The 22,552-nt window shown below is 60.1% G+C and overlaps 1 protein-coding gene and 1 long non-coding RNA gene across 2 annotated transcripts in view; one reads left to right on the forward strand and one right to left on the reverse strand.

Moving 5' to 3' along the window:
- Positions 1-22,552, reverse strand: part of LOC139999758 (uncharacterized) — an 80,777-nt gene that overhangs the window by 33,612 nt on the left and 24,613 nt on the right. The window lies entirely within an intron of this gene.
- MUC16 (mucin 16, cell surface associated) overlaps positions 1-22,552 on the forward strand; it is a 42,052-nt gene that overhangs the window by 2,247 nt on the left and 17,253 nt on the right. Inside the window, exons 4-34 of the mRNA XM_072029278.1 lie at positions 299-797; positions 900-961; positions 1,071-1,349; positions 2,211-2,770; positions 2,808-3,027; positions 3,715-4,478; positions 4,516-4,765; positions 5,423-6,186; positions 6,224-6,473; positions 7,131-7,894; positions 7,932-8,181; positions 8,839-9,602; positions 9,640-9,889; positions 10,547-11,310; positions 11,348-11,597; positions 12,255-12,762; positions 12,856-12,917; positions 13,027-13,305; positions 13,963-14,470; positions 14,564-14,625; positions 14,735-15,013; positions 15,671-16,434; positions 16,472-16,721; positions 17,379-18,006; positions 18,257-18,399; positions 19,087-19,850; positions 19,888-20,137; positions 20,816-21,302; positions 21,396-21,457; positions 21,567-21,815; positions 21,924-21,991. Of these exons, the coding sequence (XP_071885379.1) occupies positions 299-797; positions 900-961; positions 1,071-1,349; positions 2,211-2,770; positions 2,808-3,027; positions 3,715-4,478; positions 4,516-4,765; positions 5,423-6,186; positions 6,224-6,473; positions 7,131-7,894; positions 7,932-8,181; positions 8,839-9,602; positions 9,640-9,889; positions 10,547-11,310; positions 11,348-11,597; positions 12,255-12,762; positions 12,856-12,917; positions 13,027-13,305; positions 13,963-14,470; positions 14,564-14,625; positions 14,735-15,013; positions 15,671-16,434; positions 16,472-16,721; positions 17,379-18,006; positions 18,257-18,399; positions 19,087-19,850; positions 19,888-20,137; positions 20,816-21,302; positions 21,396-21,457; positions 21,567-21,815; positions 21,924-21,991 (12,053 nt within the window). The remainder of the gene's footprint in view (positions 1-298; positions 798-899; positions 962-1,070; positions 1,350-2,210; positions 2,771-2,807; positions 3,028-3,714; positions 4,479-4,515; positions 4,766-5,422; positions 6,187-6,223; positions 6,474-7,130; positions 7,895-7,931; positions 8,182-8,838; positions 9,603-9,639; positions 9,890-10,546; positions 11,311-11,347; positions 11,598-12,254; positions 12,763-12,855; positions 12,918-13,026; positions 13,306-13,962; positions 14,471-14,563; positions 14,626-14,734; positions 15,014-15,670; positions 16,435-16,471; positions 16,722-17,378; positions 18,007-18,256; positions 18,400-19,086; positions 19,851-19,887; positions 20,138-20,815; positions 21,303-21,395; positions 21,458-21,566; positions 21,816-21,923; positions 21,992-22,552) is intronic.

The raw sequence follows: 22,552 nt of genomic DNA on the forward strand, positions 1-22,552 counted from the left end.
ACAAACGCCACAGGTTTAGAGGAGGCAGGAGAGGAAGGGCAGGCCGGCCGTGCCTGACGGCGGAATACAGAACACACATGCCCCACAAAGAGTCACGGAATTTCTAGGTTGGGAAAGACCTCAAGATCGTCGAGTCCAACCTCTGACCTAACACTAACAGTCCCCACTAAACCATATCCCTAAGCTCTACATCTAAACGTTTTTTAAAGACTTCCAGGGATGGTGACTCCACCACTTCCAAGGGCAGCCTGTTCCAATGTCTAACAACCCTTTCGGTAAAGAAGTTCTTCCTAAGATCCAACCTAAAACTCCCCTGACGCAACTTAAGCCCATTCCCCCTCGTCCTGTCACCAGGCACGTGGGAGAACAGACCAAACCCCACCTCGCCACAGCCTCCTTTGAGGTACCTGTAGAGAGCGATAAGGTCGCCCCTGAGCCTCCTTTTCTCCAGGCTGAACAAACCCAGCTCCCTCAGCCGCTCCTCGTAGGACTTGTTCTACAGGCCCCTCACCAGCTTTGTCGCCCTTCTCTGGACAAAGAAGTGGCTGCAGGAGCCCCAGGGCCTCAGCTTGCAGTGACAGGGCACAGAAGAGGGGCGCTCAGGCACGGGTTTGTGTTTTCCAGGCCAGTGGGGCGAGGGGACAACACAGGCGTGGACGCCGTCTGCACCTACACAAAGGAGCCCTCCGCGCCAGGCTTGGACAGGGTGGGCCTTTACCACGAAGTGAGCAACAAGACCGGAGGCATCTCGCGCCTGGGCCCCTACAACCTGGACAGAGACAGCCTCTACGTCAACGGTGACCAAGGCCTCTCCCTCTGCCTTCCTGTGGCTGCCTTCCCCAGCCCTCGCCCGTCCCCTTTCCCGACTCCAGCTCATCCCTCTCTCCCCCTTTTTCCAGGTTACAACGAACCACCAGTCACACCCAGTGAGTACCTCGCAGCAACGAGATGGACCCCGAGGGCAACCAGCGCCTCGCGAACCGCTTCCCCCGGGCAGGGGTGGTTGTGGGGCTGGGCTCGCAAACCCTGTCACAAGCGGGGAGCCTGCCAGCCTTCCCCATCGTGACTAGTGCCAGGGAGGAGGGCTGGCTGGCCAGAGACCTCTGCGCTTGTCCACCCAGTGCCTCCACAGCCTGGCTCCTGCGCCATCTCACTGCGCGTCCATGCTTCTTGCAGCTCCCACTCATCCACCAACGACCACTGCAGGCCCCGAGCGTTTCACCATCAACTTCACCATCACCAATCTCCCCTACGATTCCAACCTGGCCACTCCAAACTCGGCAAGGCTCAACACTACCCGGAGAGTCATGACCACCTTGGTAGGTAGCCCACGGCAGTGCCACGGCCAGGCCTCCTGCTGGCCCCTGCACCGGCTGGAGTGCAGGGAGAGGCACAGGGCTCACTTGTGAAACCTCTCTCGTTGGCAGCTCAACCGCCTTCTGAAGGATAGCAGCATTGGCCCCGCTTTTCTTGCTTGTGGAACGACGGCCTTCAGGTATGGGGGGAGCCCGAGTGTCCCTCTGCAGGTCCCATGAGTACTGGGTAGCCCGTCACGCTTCTGCTCTCCCCGCCAGCAGGATGGAGCGGGGACCATCTCCCTGCTGCCCTCCTCCCTCAGGGCCTCCCGTCGCTGCCCTCCCTCTCACTTGTGGGTCACAGCGTAGCCCCGAGAACGACTCCAAAGCCTGACCTTGCCCGGTGCTTTCTGACAAACGCCACAGGTTTAGAGGAGGCAGGAGAGGAAGGGCAGGCCGGCCGTGCCTGACGGCGGAATACAGAACACACATGCCCCACAAAGAGTCACGGAATTTCTAGGTTGGGAAAGACCTCAAGATCGTCGAGTCCAACCTCTGACCTAACACTAACAGTCCCCACTAAACCATATCCCTAAGCTCTACATCTAAACGTTTTTTAAAGACTTCCAGGGATGGTGACTCCACCACTTCCAAGGGCAGCCTGTTCCAATGTCTAACAACCCTTTCGGTAAAGAAGTTCTTCCTAAGATCCAACCTAAAACTCCCCTGACGCAACTTAAGCCCATTCCCCCTCGTCCTGTCACCAGGCACGTGGGAGAACAGACCAAACCCCACCTCGCCACAGCCTCCTTTGAGGTACCTGTAGAGAGCGATAAGGTCGCCCCTGAGCCTCCTTTTCTCCAGGCTGAACAAACCCAGCTCCCTCAGCCGCTCCTCGTAGGACTTGTTCTACAGGCCCCTCACCAGCTTTGTCGTCCTTCCCTGGACAAAGAAGTGGCTGCAGGAGCCCCAGGGCCTCAGCTTGCAGTGACAGGGCACAGAAGAGGGGCGCTCAGGCACGGGTTTGTGTTTTCCAGGCCAGTGGGGCGAGGGGACAACACAGGCGTGGACGCCGTCTGCACCTACACAAAGGAGCCCTCCGCGCCAGGCTTGGACAGGGTGGGCCTTTACCACGAAGTGAGCAACAAGACCGGAGGCATCTCGCGCCTGGGCCCCTACAACCTGGACAGAGACAGCCTCTACGTCAACGGTGACCAAGGCCTCTCCCTCTGCCTTCCTGCGGCTGCCTTCCCCAGCCCTCGCCCGTCCCCTTTCCCGACTCCAGCTCATCCCTCTCTCCCCCTTTTTCCAGGTTACAACGAACCACCAGTCACACCCAGTGAGTACCTCGCAGCAACGAGATGGACCCCGAGGGCAACCAGCGCCTCGCGAACCGCTTCCCCCGGGCAGGGGTGGTTGTGGGGCTGGGCTCGCAAACCCTGTCACAAGCGGGGAGCCTGCCAGCCTTCCCCATCGTGACTAGTGCCAGGGAGGAGGGCTGGCTGGCCAGAGACCTCTGCGCTTGTCCACCCAGTGCCTCCACAGCCTGGCTCCTGCGCCATCTCACTGCGCGTCCATGCTTCTTGCAGCTCCCACTCATCCACCAACGACCACTGCAGGCCCCGAGCGTTTCACCATCAACTTCACCATCACCAATCTCCCCTACGATTCCAACCTGGCCACTCCAAACTCGGCAAGGCTCAACACTACCCGGAGAGTCATGACCACCTTGGTAGGTAGCCCATGGCAGTGCCACGGCCAGGCCTCGTGCTGGCCCCTGCACCGGCTGGAGTGCAGGGAGAGGCACAGGGCTCACTTGTGAAACCTCTCTCGTTGGCAGCTCAACCGCCTTCTGAAGGATAGCAGCATTGGCCCCGCTTTTCTTGCTTGTGGAACGACGGCCTTCAGGTATGGGGGGAGCCCGAGTGTCCCTCTGCAGGTCCCATGATTACTGGGTAGCCCGTCACGCTTCTGCTCTCCCCGCCAGCAGGATGGAGCGGGGACCATCTCCCTGCTGCCCTCCTCCCTCAGGGCCTCCCGTCGCTGCCCTCCCTCTCACTTGTGGGTCACAGCGTAGCCCCGAGAACGACTCCAAAGCCTGACCTTGCCCGGTGCTTTCTGACAAACGCCACAGGTTTAGAGGAGGCAGGAGAGGAAGGGCAGGCCGGCCGTGCCTGACGGCGGAATACAGAACACACATGCCCCACAAAGAGTCACGGAATTTCTAGGTTGGGAAAGACCTCAAGATCGTCGAGTCCAACCTCTGACCTAACACTAACTGTCCCCACTAAACCATATCCCTAAGCTCTACATCTAAACGTTTTTTAAAGACTTCCAGGGATGGTGACTCCACCACTTCCAAGGGCAGCCTGTTCCAATGTCTAACAACCCTTTCGGTAAAGAAGTTCTTCCTAAGATCCAACCTAAAACTCCCCTGACGCAACTTAAGCCCATTCCCCCTCGTCCTGTCACCAGGCACGTGGGAGAACAGACCAAACCCCACCTCGCCACAGCCTCCTTTGAGGTACCTGTAGAGAGCGATAAGGTCGCCCCTGAGCCTCCTTTTCTCCAGGCTGAACAAACCCAGCTCCCTCAGCCGCTCCTCGTAGGACTTGTTCTACAGGCCCCTCACCAGCTTTGTCGCCCTTCTCTGGACAAAGAAGTGGCTGCAGGAGCCCCAGGGCCTCAGCTTGCAGTGACAGGGCACAGAAGAGGGGCGCTCAGGCACGGGTTTGTGTTTTCCAGGCCAGTGGGGCGAGGGGACAACACAGGCGTGGACGCCGTCTGCACCTACACAAAGGAGCCCTCCGCGCCAGGCTTGGACAGGGTGGGCCTTTACCACGAAGTGAGCAACAAGACCGGAGGCATCTCGCGCCTGGGCCCCTACAACCTGGACAGAGACAGCCTCTACGTCAACGGTGACCAAGGCCTCTCCCTCTGCCTTCCTGCGGCTGCCTTCCCCAGCCCTCGCCCGTCCCCTTTCCCGACTCCAGCTCATCCCTCTCTCCCCCTTTTTCCAGGTTACAACGAACCACCAGTCACACCCAGTGAGTACCTCGCAGCAACGAGATGGACCCCGAGGGCAACCAGCGCCTCGCGAACCGCTTCCCCCGGGCAGGGGTGGTTGTGGGGCTGGGCTCGCAAACCCTGTCACAAGCGGGGAGCCTGCCAGCCTTCCCCATCGTGACTAGTGCCAGGGAGGAGGGCTGGCTGGCCAGAGACCTCTGCGCTTGTCCACCCAGTGCCTCCACAGCCTGGCTCCTGCGCCATCTCACTGCGCGTCCATGCTTCTTGCAGCTCCCACTCATCCACCAACGACCACTGCAGGCCCCGAGCGTTTCACCATCAACTTCACCATCACCAATCTCCCCTACGATTCCAACCTGGCCACTCCAAACTCGGCAAGGCTCAACACTACCCGGAGAGTCATGACCACCTTGGTAGGTAGCCCACGGCAGTGCCACGGCCAGGCCTCCTGCTGGCCCCTGCACCGGCTGGAGTGCAGGGAGAGGCACAGGGCTCACTTGTGAAACCTCTCTCGTTGGCAGCTCAACCGCCTTCTGAAGGATAGCAGCATTGGCCCCGCTTTTCTTGCTTGTGGAACGACGGCCTTCAGGTATGGGGGGAGCCCGAGTGTCCCTCTGCAGGTCCCATGAGTACTGGGTAGCCCGTCACGCTTCTGCTCTCCCCGCCAGCAGGATGGAGCGGGGACCATCTCCCTGCTGCCCTCCTCCCTCAGGGCCTCCCGTCGCTGCCCTCCCTCTCACTTGTGGGTCACAGCGTAGCCCCGAGAACGACTCCAAAGCCTGACCTTGCCCGGTGCTTTCTGACAAACGCCACAGGTTTAGAGGAGGCAGGAGAGGAAGGGCAGGCCGGCCGTGCCTGACGGCGGAATACAGAACACACATGCCCCACAAAGAGTCACGGAATTTCTAGGTTGGGAAAGACCTCAAGATCGTCGAGTCCAACCTCTGACCTAACACTAACAGTCCCCACTAAACCATATCCCTAAGCTCTACATCTAAACGTTTTTTAAAGACTTCCAGGGATGGTGACTCCACCACTTCCAAGGGCAGCCTGTTCCAATGTCTAACAACCCTTTCGGTAAAGAAGTTCTTCCTAAGATCCAACCTAAAACTCCCCTGACGCAACTTAAGCCCATTCCCCCTCGTCCTGTCACCAGGCACGTGGGAGAACAGACCAAACCCCACCTCGCCACAGCCTCCTTTGAGGTACCTGTAGAGAGCGATAAGGTCGCCCCTGAGCCTCCTTTTCTCCAGGCTGAACAAACCCAGCTCCCTCAGCCGCTCCTCGTAGGACTTGTTCTACAGGCCCCTCACCAGCTTTGTCGCCCTTCTCTGGACAAAGAAGTGGCTGCAGGAGCCCCAGGGCCTCAGCTTGCAGTGACAGGGCACAGAAGAGGGGCGCTCAGGCACGGGTTTGTGTTTTCCAGGCCAGTGGGGCGAGGGGACAACACAGGCGTGGACGCCGTCTGCACCTACACAAAGGAGCCCTCCGCGCCAGGCTTGGACAGGGTGGGCCTTTACCACGAAGTGAGCAACAAGACCGGAGGCATCTCGCGCCTGGGCCCCTACAACCTGGACAGAGACAGCCTCTACGTCAACGGTGACCAAGGCCTCTCCCTCTGCCTTCCTGCGGCTGCCTTCCCCAGCCCTCGCCCGTCCCCTTTCCCGACTCCAGCTCATCCCTCTCTCCCCCTTTTTCCAGGTTACAACGAACCACCAGTCACACCCAGTGAGTACCTCGCAGCAACGAGATGGACCCCGAGGGCAACCAGCGCCTCGCGAACCGCTTCCCCCGGGCAGGGGTGGTTGTGGGGCTGGGCTCGCAAACCCTGTCACAAGCGGGGAGCCTGCCAGCCTTCCCCATCGTGACTAGTGCCAGGGAGGAGGGCTGGCTGGCCAGAGACCTCTGCGCTTGTCCACCCAGTGCCTCCACAGCCTGGCTCCTGCGCCATCTCACTGCGCGTCCATGCTTCTTGCAGCTCCCACTCATCCACCAACGACCACTGCAGGCCCCGAGCGTTTCACCATCAACTTCACCATCACCAATCTCCCCTACGATTCCAACCTGGCCACTCCAAACTCGGCAAGGCTCAACACTACCCGGAGAGTCATGACCACCTTGGTAGGTAGCCCACGGCAGTGCCACGGCCAGGCCTCCTGCTGGCCCCTGCACCGGCTGGAGTGCAGGGAGAGGCACAGGGCTCACTTGTGAAACCTCTCTCGTTGGCAGCTCAACCGCCTTCTGAAGGATAGCAGCATTGGCCCCGCTTTTCTTGCTTGTGGAACGACGGCCTTCAGGTATGGGGGGAGCCCGAGTGTCCCTCTGCAGGTCCCATGAGTACTGGGTAGCCCGTCACGCTTCTGCTCTCCCCGCCAGCAGGATGGAGCGGGGACCATCTCCCTGCTGCCCTCCTCCCTCAGGGCCTCCCGTCGCTGCCCTCCCTCTCACTTGTGGGTCACAGCGTAGCCCCGAGAACGACTCCAAAGCCTGACCTTGCCCGGTGCTTTCTGACAAACGCCACAGGTTTAGAGGAGGCAGGAGAGGAAGGGCAGGCCGGCCGTGCCTGACGGCGGAATACAGAACACACATGCCCCACAAAGAGTCACGGAATTTCTAGGTTGGGAAAGACCTCAAGATCGTCGAGTCCAACCTCTGACCTAACACTAACAGTCCCCACTAAACCATATCCCTAAGCTCTACATCTAAACGTTTTTTAAAGACTTCCAGGGATGGTGACTCCACCACTTCCAAGGGCAGCCTGTTCCAATGTCTAACAACCCTTTCGGTAAAGAAGTTCTTCCTAAGATCCAACCTAAAACTCCCCTGACGCAACTTAAGCCCATTCCCCCTCGTCCTGTCACCAGGCACGTGGGAGAACAGACCAAACCCCACCTCGCCACAGCCTCCTTTGAGGTACCTGTAGAGAGCGATAAGGTCGCCCCTGAGCCTCCTTTTCTCCAGGCTGAACAAACCCAGCTCCCTCAGCCGCTCCTCGTAGGACTTGTTCTACAGGCCCCTCACCAGCTTTGTCGCCCTTCTCTGGACAAAGAAGTGGCTGCAGGAGCCCCAGGGCCTCAGCTTGCAGTGACAGGGCACAGAAGAGGGGCGCTCAGGCACGGGTTTGTGTTTTCCAGGCCAGTGGGGCGAGGGGACAACACAGGCGTGGACGCCGTCTGCACCTACACAAAGGAGCCCTCCGCGCCAGGCTTGGACAGGGTGGGCCTTTACCACGAAGTGAGCAACAAGACCGGAGGCATCTCGCGCCTGGGCCCCTACAACCTGGACAGAGACAGCCTCTACGTCAACGGTGACCAAGGCCTCTCCCTCTGCCTTCCTGCGGCTGCCTTCCCCAGCCCTCGCCCGTCCCCTTTCCCGACTCCAGCTCATCCCTCTCTCCCCCTTTTTCCAGGTTACAACGAACCACCAGTCACACCCAGTGAGTACCTCGCAGCAACGAGATGGACCCCGAGGGCAACCAGCGCCTCGCGAACCGCTTCCCCCGGGCAGGGGTGGTTGTGGGGCTGGGCTCGCAAACCCTGTCACAAGCGGGGAGCCTGCCAGCCTTCCCCATCGTGACTAGTGCCAGGGAGGAGGGCTGGCTGGCCAGAGACCTCTGCGCTTGTCCACCCAGTGCCTCCACAGCCTGGCTCCTGCGCCATCTCACTGCGCGTCCATGCTTCTTGCAGCTCCCACTCATCCACCAACGACCACTGCAGGCCCCGAGCGTTTCACCATCAACTTCACCATCACCAATCTCCCCTACGATTCCAACCTGGCCACTCCAAACTCGGCAAGGCTCAACACTACCCGGAGAGTCATGACCACCTTGGTAGGTAGCCCACGGCAGTGCCACGGCCAGGCCTCCTGCTGGCCCCTGCACCGGCTGGAGTGCAGGGAGAGGCACAGGGCTCACTTGTGAAACCTCTCTCGTTGGCAGCTCAACCGCCTTCTGAAGGATAGCAGCATTGGCCCCGCTTTTCTTGCTTGTGGAACGACGGCCTTCAGGTATGGGGGGAGCCCGAGTGTCCCTCTGCAGGTCCCATGAGTACTGGGTAGCCCGTCACGCTTCTGCTCTCCCCGCCAGCAGGATGGAGCGGGGACCATCTCCCTGCTGCCCTCCTCCCTCAGGGCCTCCCGTCGCTGCCCTCCCTCTCACTTGTGGGTCACAGCGTAGCCCCGAGAACGACTCCAAAGCCTGACCTTGCCCGGTGCTTTCTGACAAACGCCACAGGTTTAGAGGAGGCAGGAGAGGAAGGGCAGGCCGGCCGTGCCTGACGGCGGAATACAGAACACACATGCCCCACAAAGAGTCACGGAATTTCTAGGTTGGGAAAGACCTCAAGATCGTCGAGTCCAACCTCTGACCTAACACTAACTGTCCCCACTAAACCATATCCCTAAGCTCTACATCTAAACGTTTTTTAAAGACTTCCAGGGATGGTGACTCCACCACTTCCAAGGGCAGCCTGTTCCAATGTCTAACAACCCTTTCGGTAAAGAAGTTCTTCCTAAGATCCAACCTAAAACTCCCCTGACGCAACTTAAGCCCATTCCCCCTCGTCCTGTCACCAGGCACGTGGGAGAACAGACCAAACCCCACCTCGCCACAGCCTCCTTTGAGGTACCTGTAGAGAGCGATAAGGTCGCCCCTGAGCCTCCTTTTCTCCAGGCTGAACAAACCCAGCTCCCTCAGCCGCTCCTCGTAGGACTTGTTCTACAGGCCCCTCACCAGCTTTGTCGCCCTTCTCTGGACAAAGAAGTGGCTGCAGGAGCCCCAGGGCCTCAGCTTGCAGTGACAGGGCACAGAAGAGGGGCGCTCAGGCACGGGTTTGTGTTTTCCAGGCCAGTGGGGCGAGGGGACAACACAGGCGTGGACGCCGTCTGCACCTACACAAAGGAGCCCTCCGCGCCAGGCTTGGACAGGGTGGGCCTTTACCACGAAGTGAGCAACAAGACCGGAGGCATCTCGCGCCTGGGCCCCTACAACCTGGACAGAGACAGCCTCTACGTCAACGGTGACCAAGGCCTCTCCCTCTGCCTTCCTGCGGCTGCCTTCCCCAGCCCTCGCCCGTCCCCTTTCCCGACTCCAGCTCATCCCTCTCTCCCCCTTTTTCCAGGTTACAACGAACCACCAGTCACACCCAGTGAGTACCTCGCAGCAACGAGATGGACCCCGAGGGCAACCAGCGCCTCGCGAACCGCTTCCCCCGGGCAGGGGTGGTTGTGGGGCTGGGCTCGCAAACCCTGTCACAAGCGGGGAGCCTGCCAGCCTTCCCCATCGTGACTAGTGCCAGGGAGGAGGGCTGGCTGGCCAGAGACCTCTGCGCTTGTCCACCCAGTGCCTCCACAGCCTGGCTCCTGCGCCATCTCACTGCGCGTCCATGCTTCTTGCAGCTCCCACTCATCCACCAACGACCACTGCAGGCCCCGAGCGTTTCACCATCAACTTCACCATCACCAATCTCCCCTACGATTCCAACCTGGCCACTCCAAACTCGGCAAGGCTCAACACTACCCGGAGAGTCATGACCACCTTGGTAGGTAGCCCACGGCAGTGCCACGGCCAGGCCTCCTGCTGGCCCCTGCACCGGCTGGAGTGCAGGGAGAGGCACAGGGCTCACTTGTGAAACCTCTCTCGTTGGCAGCTCAACCGCCTTCTGAAGGATAGCAGCATTGGCCCCGCTTTTCTTGCTTGTGGAACGACGGCCTTCAGGTATGGGGGGAGCCCGAGTGTCCCTCTGCAGGTCCCATGAGTACTGGGTAGCCCGTCACGCTTCTGCTCTCCCCGCCAGCAGGATGGAGCGGGGACCATCTCCCTGCTGCCCTCCTCCCTCAGGGCCTCCCGTCGCTGCCCTCCCTCTCACTTGTGGGTCACAGCGTAGCCCCGAGAACGACTCCAAAGCCTGACCTTGCCCGGTGCTTTCTGACAAACGCCACAGGTTTAGAGGAGGCAGGAGAGGAAGGGCAGGCCGGCCGTGCCTGACGGCGGAATACAGAACACACATGCCCCACAAAGAGTCACGGAATTTCTAGGTTGGGAAAGACCTCAAGATCGTCGAGTCCAACCTCTGACCTAACACTAACAGTCCCCACTAAACCATATCCCTAAGCTCTACATCTAAACGTTTTTTAAAGACTTCCAGGGATGGTGACTCCACCACTTCCAAGGGCAGCCTGTTCCAATGTCTAACAACCCTTTCGGTAAAGAAGTTCTTCCTAAGATCCAACCTAAAACTCCCCTGACGCAACTTAAGCCCATTCCCCCTCGTCCTGTCACCAGGCACGTGGGAGAACAGACCAAACCCCACCTCGCCACAGCCTCCTTTGAGGTACCTGTAGAGAGCGATAAGGTCGCCCCTGAGCCTCCTTTTCTCCAGGCTGAACAAACCCAGCTCCCTCAGCCGCTCCTCGTAGGACTTGTTCTACAGGCCCCTCACCAGCTTTGTCGCCCTTCTCTGGACAAAGAAGTGGCTGCAGGAGCCCCAGGGCCTCAGCTTGCAGTGACAGGGCACAGAAGAGGGGCGCTCAGGCACGGGTTTGTGTTTTCCAGGCCAGTGGGGCGAGGGGACAACACAGGCGTGGACGCCGTCTGCACCTACACAAAGGAGCCCTCCGCGCCAGGCTTGGACAGGGTGGGCCTTTACCACGAAGTGAGCAACAAGACCGGAGGCATCTCGCGCCTGGGCCCCTACAACCTGGACAGAGACAGCCTCTACGTCAACGGTGACCAAGGCCTCTCCCTCTGCCTTCCTGCGGCTGCCTTCCCCAGCCCTCGCCCGTCCCCTTTCCCGACTCCAGCTCATCCCTCTCTCCCCCTTTTTCCAGGTTACAACGAACCACCAGTCACACCCAGTGAGTACCTCGCAGCAACGAGATGGACCCCGAGGGCAACCAGCGCCTCGCGAACCGCTTCCCCCGGGCAGGGGTGGTTGTGGGGCTGGGCTCGCAAACCCTGTCACAAGCGGGGAGCCTGCCAGCCTTCCCCATCGTGACTAGTGCCAGGGAGGAGGGCTGGCTGGCCAGAGACCTCTGCGCTTGTCCACCCAGTGCCTCCACAGCCTGGCTCCTGCGCCATCTCACTGCGCGTCCATGCTTCTTGCAGCTCCCACTCATCCACCAACGACCACTGCAGGCCCCGAGCGTTTCACCATCAACTTCACCATCACCAATCTCCCCTACGATTCCAACCTGGCCACTCCAAACTCGGCAAGGCTCAACACTACCCGGAGAGTCATGACCACCTTGGTAGGTAGCCCACGGCAGTGCCACGGCCAGGCCTCCTGCTGGCCCCTGCACCGGCTGGAGTGCAGGGAGAGGCACAGGGCTCACTTGTGAAACCTCTCTCGTTGGCAGCTCAACCGCCTTCTGAAGGATAGCAGCATTGGCCCCGCTTTTCTTGCTTGTGGAACGACGGCCTTCAGGTATGGGGGGAGCCCGAGTGTCCCTCTGCAGGTCCCATGAGTACTGGGTAGCCCGTCACGCTTCTGCTCTCCCCGCCAGCAGGATGGAGCGGGGACCATCTCCCTGCTGCCCTCCTCCCTCAGGGCCTCCCGTCGCTGCCCTCCCTCTCACTTGTGGGTCACAGCGTAGCCCCGAGAACGACTCCAAAGCCTGACCTTGCCCGGTGCTTTCTGACAAACGCCACAGGTTTAGAGGAGGCAGGAGAGGAAGGGCAGGCCGGCCGTGCCTGACGGCGGAATACAGAACACACATGCCCCACAAAGAGTCACGGAATTTCTAGGTTGGGAAAGACCTCAAGATCGTCGAGTCCAACCTCTGACCTAACACTAACTGTCCCCACTAAACCATATCCCTAAGCTCTACATCTAAACGTTTTTTAAAGACTTCCAGGGATGGTGACTCCACCACTTCCAAGGGCAGCCTGTTCCAATGTCTAACAACCCTTTCGGTAAAGAAGTTCTTCCTAAGATCCAACCTAAAACTCCCCTGACGCAACTTAAGCCCATTCCCCCTCGTCCTGTCACCAGGCACGTGGGAGAACAGACCAAACCCCACCTCGCCACAGCCTCCTTTGAGGTACCTGTAGAGAGCGATAAGGTCGCCCCTGAGCCTCCTTTTCTCCAGGCTGAACAAACCCAGCTCCCTCAGCCGCTCCTCGTAGGACTTGTTCTACAGGCCCCTCACCAGCTTTGTCGCCCTTCTCTGGACAAAGAAGTGGCTGCAGGAGCCCCAGGGCCTCAGCTTGCAGTGACAGGGCACAGAAGAGGGGCGCTCAGGCACGGGTTTGTGTTTTCCAGGCCAGTGGGGCGAGGGGACAACACAGGCGTGGACGCCGTCTGCACCTACACAAAGGAGCCCTCCGCGCCAGGCTTGGACAGGGTGGGCCTTTACCACGAAGTGAGCAACAAGACCGGAGGCATCTCGCGCCTGGGCCCCTACAACCTGGACAGAGACAGCCTCTACGTCAACGGTGACCAAGGCCCCTCCCTCTGCCTTCCTGCGGCTGCCTTCCCCAGCCCTCGCCCGTCCCCTTTCCCGACTCCAGCTCATCCCTCTCTCCCCCTTTTTCCAGGTTACAACGAACCACCAGTCACACCCAGTGAGTACCTCGCAGCAACGAGATGGACCCCGAGGGCAACCAGCGCCTCGCGAACCGCTTCCCCCGGGCAGGGGTGGTTGTGGGGCTGGGCTCGCAAACCCTGTCACAAGCGGGGAGCCTGCCAGCCTTCCCCATCGTGACTAGTGCCAGGGAGGAGGGCTGGCTGGCCAGAGACCTCTGCGCTTGTCCACCCAGTGCCTCCACAGCCTGGCTCCTGCGCCATCTCACTGCGCGTCCATGCTTCTTGCAGCTCCCACTCATCCACCAACGACCACTGCAGGCCCCGAGCGTTTCACCATCAACTTCACCATCACCAATCTCCCCTACGATTCCAACCTGGCCACTCCAAACTCGGCAAGGCTCAACACTACCCGGAGAGTCATGACCACCTTGGTAGGTAGCCCACGGCAGTGCCACGGCCAGGCCTCCTGCTGGCCCCTGCACCGGCTGGAGTGCAGGGAGAGGCACAGGGCTCACTTGTGAAACCTCTCTCGTTGGCAGCTCAACCGCCTTCTGAAGGATAGCAGCATTGGCCCCGCTTTTCTTGCTTGTGGAACGACGGCCTTCAGGTATGGGGGGAGCCCGAGTGTCCCTCTGCAGGTCCCATGAGTACTGGGTAGCCCGTCACGCTTCTGCTCTCCCCGCCAGCAGGATGGAGCGGGGACCATCTCCCTGCTGCCCTCCTCCCTCAGGGCCTCCCGTCGCTGCCCTCCCTCTCACTTGTGGGTCACAGCGTAGCCCCGAGAACGACTCCAAAGCCTGACCTTGCCCGGTGCTTTCTGACAAACGCCACAGGTTTAGAGGAGGCAGGAGAGGAAGGGCAGGCCGGCCGTGCCTGACGGCGGAATACAGAACACACATGCCCCACAAAGAGTCACGGAATTTCTAGGTTGGGAAAGACCTCAAGATCGTCGAGTCCAACCTCTGACCTAACACTAACTGTCCCCACTAAACCATATCCCTAAGCTCTACATCTAAACGTTTTTTAAAGACTTCCAGGGATGGTGACTCCACCACTTCCAAGGGCAGCCTGTTCCAATGTCTAACAACCCTTTCGGTAAAGAAGTTCTTCCTAAGATCCAACCTAAAACTCCCCTGACGCAACTTAAGCCCATTCCCCCTCGTCCTGTCACCAGGCACGTGGGAGAACAGACCAAACCCCACCTCGCCACAGCCTCCTTTGAGGTACCTGTAGAGAGCGATAAGGTCGCCCCTGAGCCTCCTTTTCTCCAGGCTGAACAAACCCAGCTCCCTCAGCCGCTCCTCGTAGGACTTGTTCTACAGGCCCCTCACCAGCTTTGTCGCCCTTCTCTGGACAAAGAAGTGGCTGCAGGAGCCCCAGGGCCTCAGCTTGCAGTGACAGGGCACAGAAGAGGGGCGCTCAGGCACGGGTTTGTGTTTTCCAGGCCAGTGGGGCGAGGGGACAACACAGGCGTGGACGCCGTCTGCACCTACACAAAGGAGCCCTCCGCGCCAGGCTTGGACAGGGTGGGCCTTTACCACGAAGTGAGCAACAAGACCGGAGGCATCTCGCGCCTGGGCCCCTACAACCTGGACAGAGACAGCCTCTACGTCAACGGTGACCAAGGCCCCTCCCTCTGCCTTCCTGCGGCTGCCTTCCCCAGCCCTCGCCCGTCCCCTTTCCCGACTCCAGCTCATCCCTCTCTCCCCCTTTTTCCAGGTTACAACGAACCACCAGTCACACCCAGTGAGTACCTCGCAGCAACGAGATGGACCCCGAGGGCAACCAGCGCCTCGCGAACCGCTTCCCCCGGGCAGGGGTGGTTGTGGGGCTGGGCTCGCAAACCCTGTCACAAGCGGGGAGCCTGCCAGCCTTCCCCATCGTGACTAGTGCCAGGGAGGAGGGCTGGCTGGCCAGAGACCTCTGCGCTTGTCCACCCAGTGCCTCCACAGCCTGGCTCCTGCGCCATCTCACTGCGCGTCCATGCTTCTTGCAGCTCCCACTCATCCACCAACGACCACTGCAGGCCCCGAGCGTTTCACCATCAACTTCACCATCACCAATCTCCCCTACGATTCCAACCTGGCCACTCCAAACTCGGCAAGGCTCAACACTACCCGGAGAGTCATGACCACCTTGGTAGGTAGCCCACGGCAGTGCCACGGCCAGGCCTCCTGCTGGCCCCTGCACCGGCTGGAGTGCAGGGAGAGGCACAGGGCTCACTTGTGAAACCTCTCTCGTTGGCAGCTCAACCGCCTTCTGAAGGATAGCAGCATTGGCCCCGCTTTTCTTGCTTGTGGAACGACGGCCTTCAGGTATGGGGGGAGCCCGAGTGTCCCTCTGCAGGTCCCATGAGTACTGGGTAGCCCGTCACGCTTCTGCTCTCCCCGCCAGCAGGATGGAGCGGGGACCATCTCCCTGCTGCCCTCCTCCCTCAGGGCCTCCCGTCGCTGCCCTCCCTCTCACTTGTGGGTCACAGCGTAGCCCCGAGAACGACTCCAAAGCCTGACCTTGCCCGGTGCTTTCTGACAAACGCCACAGGTTTAGAGGAGGCAGGAGAGGAAGGGCAGGCCGGCCGTGCCTGACGGCGGAATACAGAACACACATGCCCCACAAAGAGTCACGGAATTTCTAGGTTGGGAAAGACCTCAAGATCGTCGAGTCCAACCTCTGACCTAACACTAACAGTCCCCACTAAACCATATCCCTAAGCTCTACATCTAAACGTTTTTTAAAGACTTCCAGGGATGGTGACTCCACCACTTCCAAGGGCAGCCTGTTCCAATGTCTAACAACCCTTTCGGTAAAGAAGTTCTTCCTAAGATCCAACCTAAAACTCCCCTGACGCAACTTAAGCCCATTCCCCCTCGTCCTGTCACCAGGCACGTGGGAGAACAGACCAAACCCCACCTCGCCACAGCCTCCTTTGAGGTACCTGTAGAGAGCGATAAGGTCGCCCCTGAGCCTCCTTTTCTCCAGGCTGAACAAACCCAGCTCCCTCAGCCGCTCCTCGTAGGACTTGTTCTACAGGCCCCTCACCAGCTTTGTCGCCCTTCTCTGGACAAAGAAGTGGCTGCAGGAGCCCCAGGGCCTCAGCTTGCAGTGACAGGGCACAGAAGAGGGGCGCTCAGGCACGGGTTTGTGTTTTCCAGGCCAGTGGGGCGAGGGGACAACACAGGCGTGGACGCCGTCTGCACCTACACAAAGGAGCCCTCCGCGCCAGGCTTGGACAGGGTGGGCCTTTACCACGAAGTGAGCAACAAGACCGGAGGCATCTCGCGCCTGGGCCCCTACAACCTGGACAGAGACAGCCTCTACGTCAACGGTGACCAAGGCCTCTCCCTCTGCCTTCCTGCGGCTGCCTTCCCCAGCCCTCGCCCGTCCCCTTTCCCGACTCCAGCTCATCCCTCTCTCCCCCTTTTTCCAGGTTACAACGAACCACCAGTCACACCCAGTGAGTACCTCGCAGCAACGAGATGGACCCCGAGGGCAACCAGCGCCTCGCGAACCGCTTCCCCCGGGCAGGGGTGGTTGTGGGGCTGGGCTCGCAAACCCTGTCACAAGCGGGGAGCCTGCCAGCCTTCCCCATCGTGACTAGTGCCAGGGAGGAGGGCTGGCTGGCCAGAGACCTCTGCGCTTGTCCACCCAGTGCCTCCACAGCCTGGCTCCTGCGCCATCTCACTGCGCGTCCATGCTTCTTGCAGCTCCCACTCATCCACCAACGACCACTGCAGGCCCCGAGCGTTTCACCATCAACTTCACCATCACCAATCTCCCCTACGATTCCAACCTGGCCACTCCAAACTCGGCAAGGCTCAACACTACCCGGAGAGTCATGACCACCTTGGTAGGTAGCCCACGGCAGTGCCACGGCCAGGCCTCCTGCTGGCCCCTGCACCGGCTGGAGTGCAGGGAGAGGCACAGGGCTCACTTGTGAAACCTCTCTCGTTGGCAGCTCAACCGCCTTCTGAAGGATAGCAGCATTGGCCCCGCTTTTCTTGCTTGTGGAACGACGGCCTTCAGGTATGGGGGGAGCCCGAGTGTCCCTCTGCAGGTCCCATGAGTACTGGGTAGCCCGTCACGCTTCTGCTCTCCCCGCCAGCAGGATGGAGCGGGGACCATCTCCCTGCTGCCCTCCTCCCTCAGGGCCTCCCGTCGCTGCCCTCCCTCTCACTTGTGGGTCACAGCGTAGCCCCGAGAACGACTCCAAAGCCTGACCTTGCCCGGTGCTTTCTGACAAACGCCACAGGTTTAGAGGAGGCAGGAGAGGAAGGGCAGGCCGGCCGTGCCTGACGGCGGAATACAGAACACACATGCCCCACAAAGAGTCACGGAATTTCTAGGTTGGGAAAGACCTCAAGATCGTCGAGTCCAACCTCTGACCTAACACTAACTGTCCCCACTAAACCATATCCCTAAGCTCTACATCTAAACGTTTTTTAAAGACTTCCAGGGATGGTGACTCCACCACTTCCAAGGGCAGCCTGTTCCAATGTCTAACAACCCTTTCGGTAAAGAAGTTCTTCCTAAGATCCAACCTAAAACTCCCCTGACGCAACTTAAGCCCATTCCCCCTCGTCCTGTCACCAGGCACGTGGGAGAACAGACCAAACCCCACCTCGCCACAGCCTCCTTTGAGGTACCTGTAGAGAGCGATAAGGTCGCCCCTGAGCCTCCTTTTCTCCAGGCTGAACAAACCCAGCTCCCTCAGCCGCTCCTCGTAGGACTTGTTCTACAGGCCCCTCACCAGCTTTGTCGCCCTTCTCTGGACAAAGAAGTGGCTGCAGGAGCCCCAGGGCCTCAGCTTGCAGTGACAGGGCACAGAAGAGGGGCGCTCAGGCACGGGTTTGTGTTTTCCAGGCCAGTGGGGCGAGGGGACAACACAGGCGTGGACGCCGTCTGCACCTACACAAAGGAGCCCTCCGCGCCAGGCTTGGACAGGGTGGGCCTTTACCACGAAGTGAGCAACAAGACCGGAGGCATCTCGCGCCTGGGCCCCTACAACCTGGACAGAGACAGCCTCTACGTCAACGGTGACCAAGGCCTCTCCCTCTGCCTTCCTGCGGCTGCCTTCCCCAGCCCTCGCCCGTCCCCTTTCCCGACTCCAGCTCATCCCTCTCTCCCCCTTTTTCCAGGTTACAACGAACCACCAGTCATACCCAGTGAGTACCTCGCAGCAACGAGATGGACCCCGAGGGCAACCAGCGCCTCGCGAACCGCTTCCCCCGGGCAGGGGTGGTTGTGGGGCTGGGCTCGCAAACCCTGTCACAAGCGGGGAGCCTGCCAGCCTTCCCCATCGTGACTAGTGCCAGGGAGGAGGGCTGGCTGGCCAGAGACCTCTGCGCTTGTCCACCCAGTGCCTCCACAGCCTGGCTCCTGCGCCATCTCACTGCGCGTCCATGCTTCTTGCAGCTCCCACTCATCCACCAACGACCACTGCAGGCCCCGAGCGTTTCACCATCAACTTCACCATCACCAATCTCCCCTACGATTCCAACCTGGCCACTCCAAACTCGGCAAGGCTCAACACTACCCGGAGAGTCATGACCACCTTGGTAGGTAGCCCACGGCAGTGCCACGGCCAGGCCTCCTGCTGGCCCCTGCACCGGCTGGAGTGCAGGGAGAGGCACAGGGCTCACTTGTGAAACCTCTCTCGTTGGCAGCTCAACCGCCTTCTGAAGGATAGCAGCATTGGCCCAGCTTTTCTTGCTTGTGGAACGACGGCCTTCAGGTATGGGGGGAGCCCGAGTGTCCCTCTGCAGGTCCCATGAGTACTGGGTAGCCCGTCACGCTTCTGCTCTCCCCGCCAGCAGGATGGAGCGGGGACCATCTCCCTGCTGCCCTCCTCCCTCAGGGCCTCCCGTCGCTGCCCTCCCTCTCACTTGTGGGTCACAGCGTAGCCCCGAGAACGACTCCAAAGCCTGACCTTGCCCGGTGCTTTCTGACAAACGCCACAGGTTTAGAGGAGGCAGGAGAGGAAGGGCAGGCCGGCCGTGCCTGACGGCGGAATACAGAACACACATGCCCCACAAAGAGTCACGGAATTTCTAGGTTGGGAAAGACCTCAAGATCGTCGAGTCCAACCTCTGACCTAACACTAACAGTCCCCACTAAACCATATCCCTAAGCTCTACATCTAAACGTTTTTTAAAGACTTCCAGGGATGGTGACTCCACCACTTCCAAGGGCAGCCTGTTCCAATGTCTAACAACCCTTTCGGTAAAGAAGTTCTTCCTAAGATCCAACCTAAAACTCCCCTGACGCAACTTAAGCCCATTCCCCCTCGTCCTGTCACCAGGCACGTGGGAGAACAGACCAAACCCCACCTCGCCACAGCCTCCTTTGAGGTACCTGTAGAGAGCGATAAGGTCGCCCCTGAGCCTCCTTTTCTCCAGGCTGAACAAACCCAGCTCCCTCAGCCGCTCCTCGTAGGACTTGTTCTACAGGCCCCTCACCAGCTTTGTCGCCCTTCTCTGGACAAAGAAGTGGCTGCAGGAGCCCCAGGGCCTCAGCTTGCAGTGACAGGGCACAGAAGAGGGGCGCTCAGGCACGGGTTTGTGTTTTCCAGGCCAGTGGGGCGAGGGGACAACACAGGCGTGGACGCCGTCTGCACCTACACAAAGGAGCCCTCCGCGCCAGGCTTGGACAGGGTGGGCCTTTACCACGAAGTGAGCAACAAGACCGGAGGCATCTCGCGCCTGGGCCCCTACAACCTGGACAGAGACAGCCTCTACGTCAACGGTGACCAAGGCCTCTCCCTCTGCCTTCCTGCGGCTGCCTTCCCCAGCCCTCGCCCGTCCCCTTTCCCGACTCCAGCTCATCCCTCTCTCCCCCTTTTTCCAGGTTACAACGAACCACCAGTCACACCCAGTGAGTACCTCGCAGCAACGAGATGGACCCCGAGGGCAACCAGCGCCTCGCGAACCGCTTCCCCCGGGCAGGGGTGGTTGTGGGGCTGGGCTCGCAAACCCTGTCACAAGCGGGGAGCCTGCCAGCCTTCCCCATCGTGACTAGTGCCAGGGAGGAGGGCTGGCTGGCCAGAGACCTCTGCGCTTGTCCACCCAGTGCCTCCACAGCCTGGCTCCTGCGCCATCTCACTGCGCGTCCATGCTTCTTGCAGCTCCCACTCATCCACCAACGACCACTGCAGGCCCCGAGCGTTTCACCATCAACTTCACCATCACCAATCTCCCCTACGATTCCAACCTGGCCACTCCAAACTCGGCAAGGCTCAACACTACCCGGAGAGTCATGACCACCTTGGTAGGTAGCCCACGGCAGTGCCACGGCCAGGCCTCCTGCTGGCCCCTGCACCGGCTGGAGTGCAGGGAGAGGCACAGGGCTCACTTGTGAAACCTCTCTCGTTGGCAGCTCAACCGCCTTCTGAAGGATAGCAGCATTGGCCCCGCTTTTCTTGCTTGTGGAACGACGGCCTTCAGGTATGGGGGGAGCCCGAGTGTCCCTCTGCAGGTCCCATGAGTACTGGGTAGCCCGTCACGCTTCTGCTCTCCCCGCCAGCAGGATGGAGCGGGGACCATCTCCCTGCTGCCCTCCTCCCTCAGGGCCTCCCGTCGCTGCCCTCCCTCTCACTTGTGGGTCACAGCGTAGCCCCGAGAACGACTCCAAAGCCTGACCTTGCCCGGTGCTTTCTGACAAACGCCACAGGTTTAGAGGAGGCAGGAGAGGAAGGGCAGGCCGGCCGTGCCTGACGGCGGAATACAGAACACACATGCCCCACAAAGAGTCACGGAATTTCTAGGTTGGGAAAGACCTCAAGATCGTCGAGTCCAACCTCTGACCTAACACTAACAGTCCCCACTAAACCATATCCCTAAGCTCTACATCTAAACGTTTTTTAAAGACTTCCAGGGATGGTGACTCCACCACTTCCAAGGGCAGCCTGTTCCAATGTCTAACAACCCTTTTGGTAAAGAAGTTCTTCCTAAGATCCAACCTAAAACTCCCCTGACGCAACTTAAGCCCATTCCCCCTCGTCCTGTCACCAGGCACGTGGGAGAACAGACCAAACCCCACCTCGCCACAGCCTCCTTTGAGGTACCTGTAGAGAGCGATAAGGTCGCCCCTGAGCCTCCTTTTCTCCAGGCTGAACAAACCCAGCTCCCTCAGCCGCTCCTCGTAGGACTTGTTCTACAGGCCCCTCACCAGCTTTGTCGCCCTTCTCTGGACAAAGAAGTGGCTGCAGGAGCCCCAGGGCCTCAGCTTGCAGTGACAGGGCACAGAAGAGGGGCGCTCAGGCACGGGTTTGTGTTTTCCAGGCCAGTGGGGCGAGGGGACAACACAGGCGTGGACGCCGTCTGCACCTACACAAAGGAGCCCTCCGCGCCAGGCTTGGACAGGGTGGGCCTTTACCACGAAGTGAGCAACAAGACCGGAGGCATCTCGCGCCTGGGCCCCTACAACCTGGACAGAGACAGCCTCTACGTCAACGGTGACCAAGGCCCCTCCCTCTGCCTTCCTGCGGCTGCCTTCCCCAGCCCTCGCCCGTCCCCTTTCCCGACTCCAGCTCATCCCTCTCTCCCCCTTTTTCCAGGTTACAACGAACCACCAGTCACACCCAGTGAGTACCTCGCAGCAACGAGATGGACCCCGAGGGCAACCAGCGCCTCGCGAACCGCTTCCCCCGGGCAGGGGTGGTTGTGGGGCTGGGCTCGCAAACCCTGTCACAAGCGGGGAGCCTGCCAGCCTTCCCCATCGTGACTAGTGCCAGGGAGGAGGGCTGGCTGGCCAGAGACCTCTGCGCTTGTCCACCCAGTGCCTCCACAGCCTGGCTCCTGCGCCATCTCACTGCGCGTCCATGCTTCTTGCAGCTCCCACTCATCCACCAACGACCACTGCAGGCCCCGAGCGTTTCACCATCAACTTCACCATCACCAATCTCCCCTACGATTCCAACCTGGCCACTCCAAACTCGGCAAGGCTCAACACTACCCGGAGAGTCATGACCACCTTGGTAGGTAGCCCACGGCAGTGCCACGGCCAGGCCTCCTGCTGGCCCCTGCACCGGCTGGAGTGCAGGGAGAGGCACAGGGCTCACTTGTGAAACCTCTCTTGTTGGCAGCTCAACCGCCTTCTGAAGGATAGCAGCATTGGCCCCGCTTTTCTTGCTTGTGGAACGACGGCCTTCAGGTATGGGGGGAGCCCGAGTGTCCCTCTGCAGGTCCCATGAGTACTGGGTAGCCCGTCACGCTTCTGCTCTCCCCGCCAGCAGGATGGAGCGGGGACCATCTCCCTGCTGCCCTCCTCCCTCAGGGCCTCCCGTCGCTGCCCTCCCTCTCACTTGTGGGTCACAGCGTAGCCCCGAGAACGACTCCAAAGCCTGACCTTGCCCGGTGCTTTCTGACAAACGCCACAGGTTTAGAGGAGGCAGGAGAGGAAGGGCAGGCCGGCCGTGCCTGACGGCGGAATACAGAACACACATGCCCCACAAAGAGTCACGGAATTTCTAGGTTGGGAAAGACCTCAAGATCGTCGAGTCCAACCTCTGACCTAACACTAACAGTCCCCACTAAACCATATCCCTAAGCTCTACATCTAAACGTTTTTTAAAGACTTCCAGGGATGGTGACTCCACCACTTCCAAGGGCAGCCTGTTCCAATGTCTAACAACCCTTTCGGTAAAGAAGTTCTTCCTAAGATCCAACCTAAAACTCCCCTGACGCAACTTAAGCCCATTCCCCCTCGTCCTGT

The sequence above is a fragment of the Anas platyrhynchos genome, chromosome 29 (genome assembly GCF_047663525.1).
Source record: "Anas platyrhynchos isolate ZD024472 breed Pekin duck chromosome 29, IASCAAS_PekinDuck_T2T, whole genome shotgun sequence".
Lineage (NCBI taxonomy): Eukaryota > Metazoa > Chordata > Aves > Anseriformes > Anatidae > Anas > Anas platyrhynchos.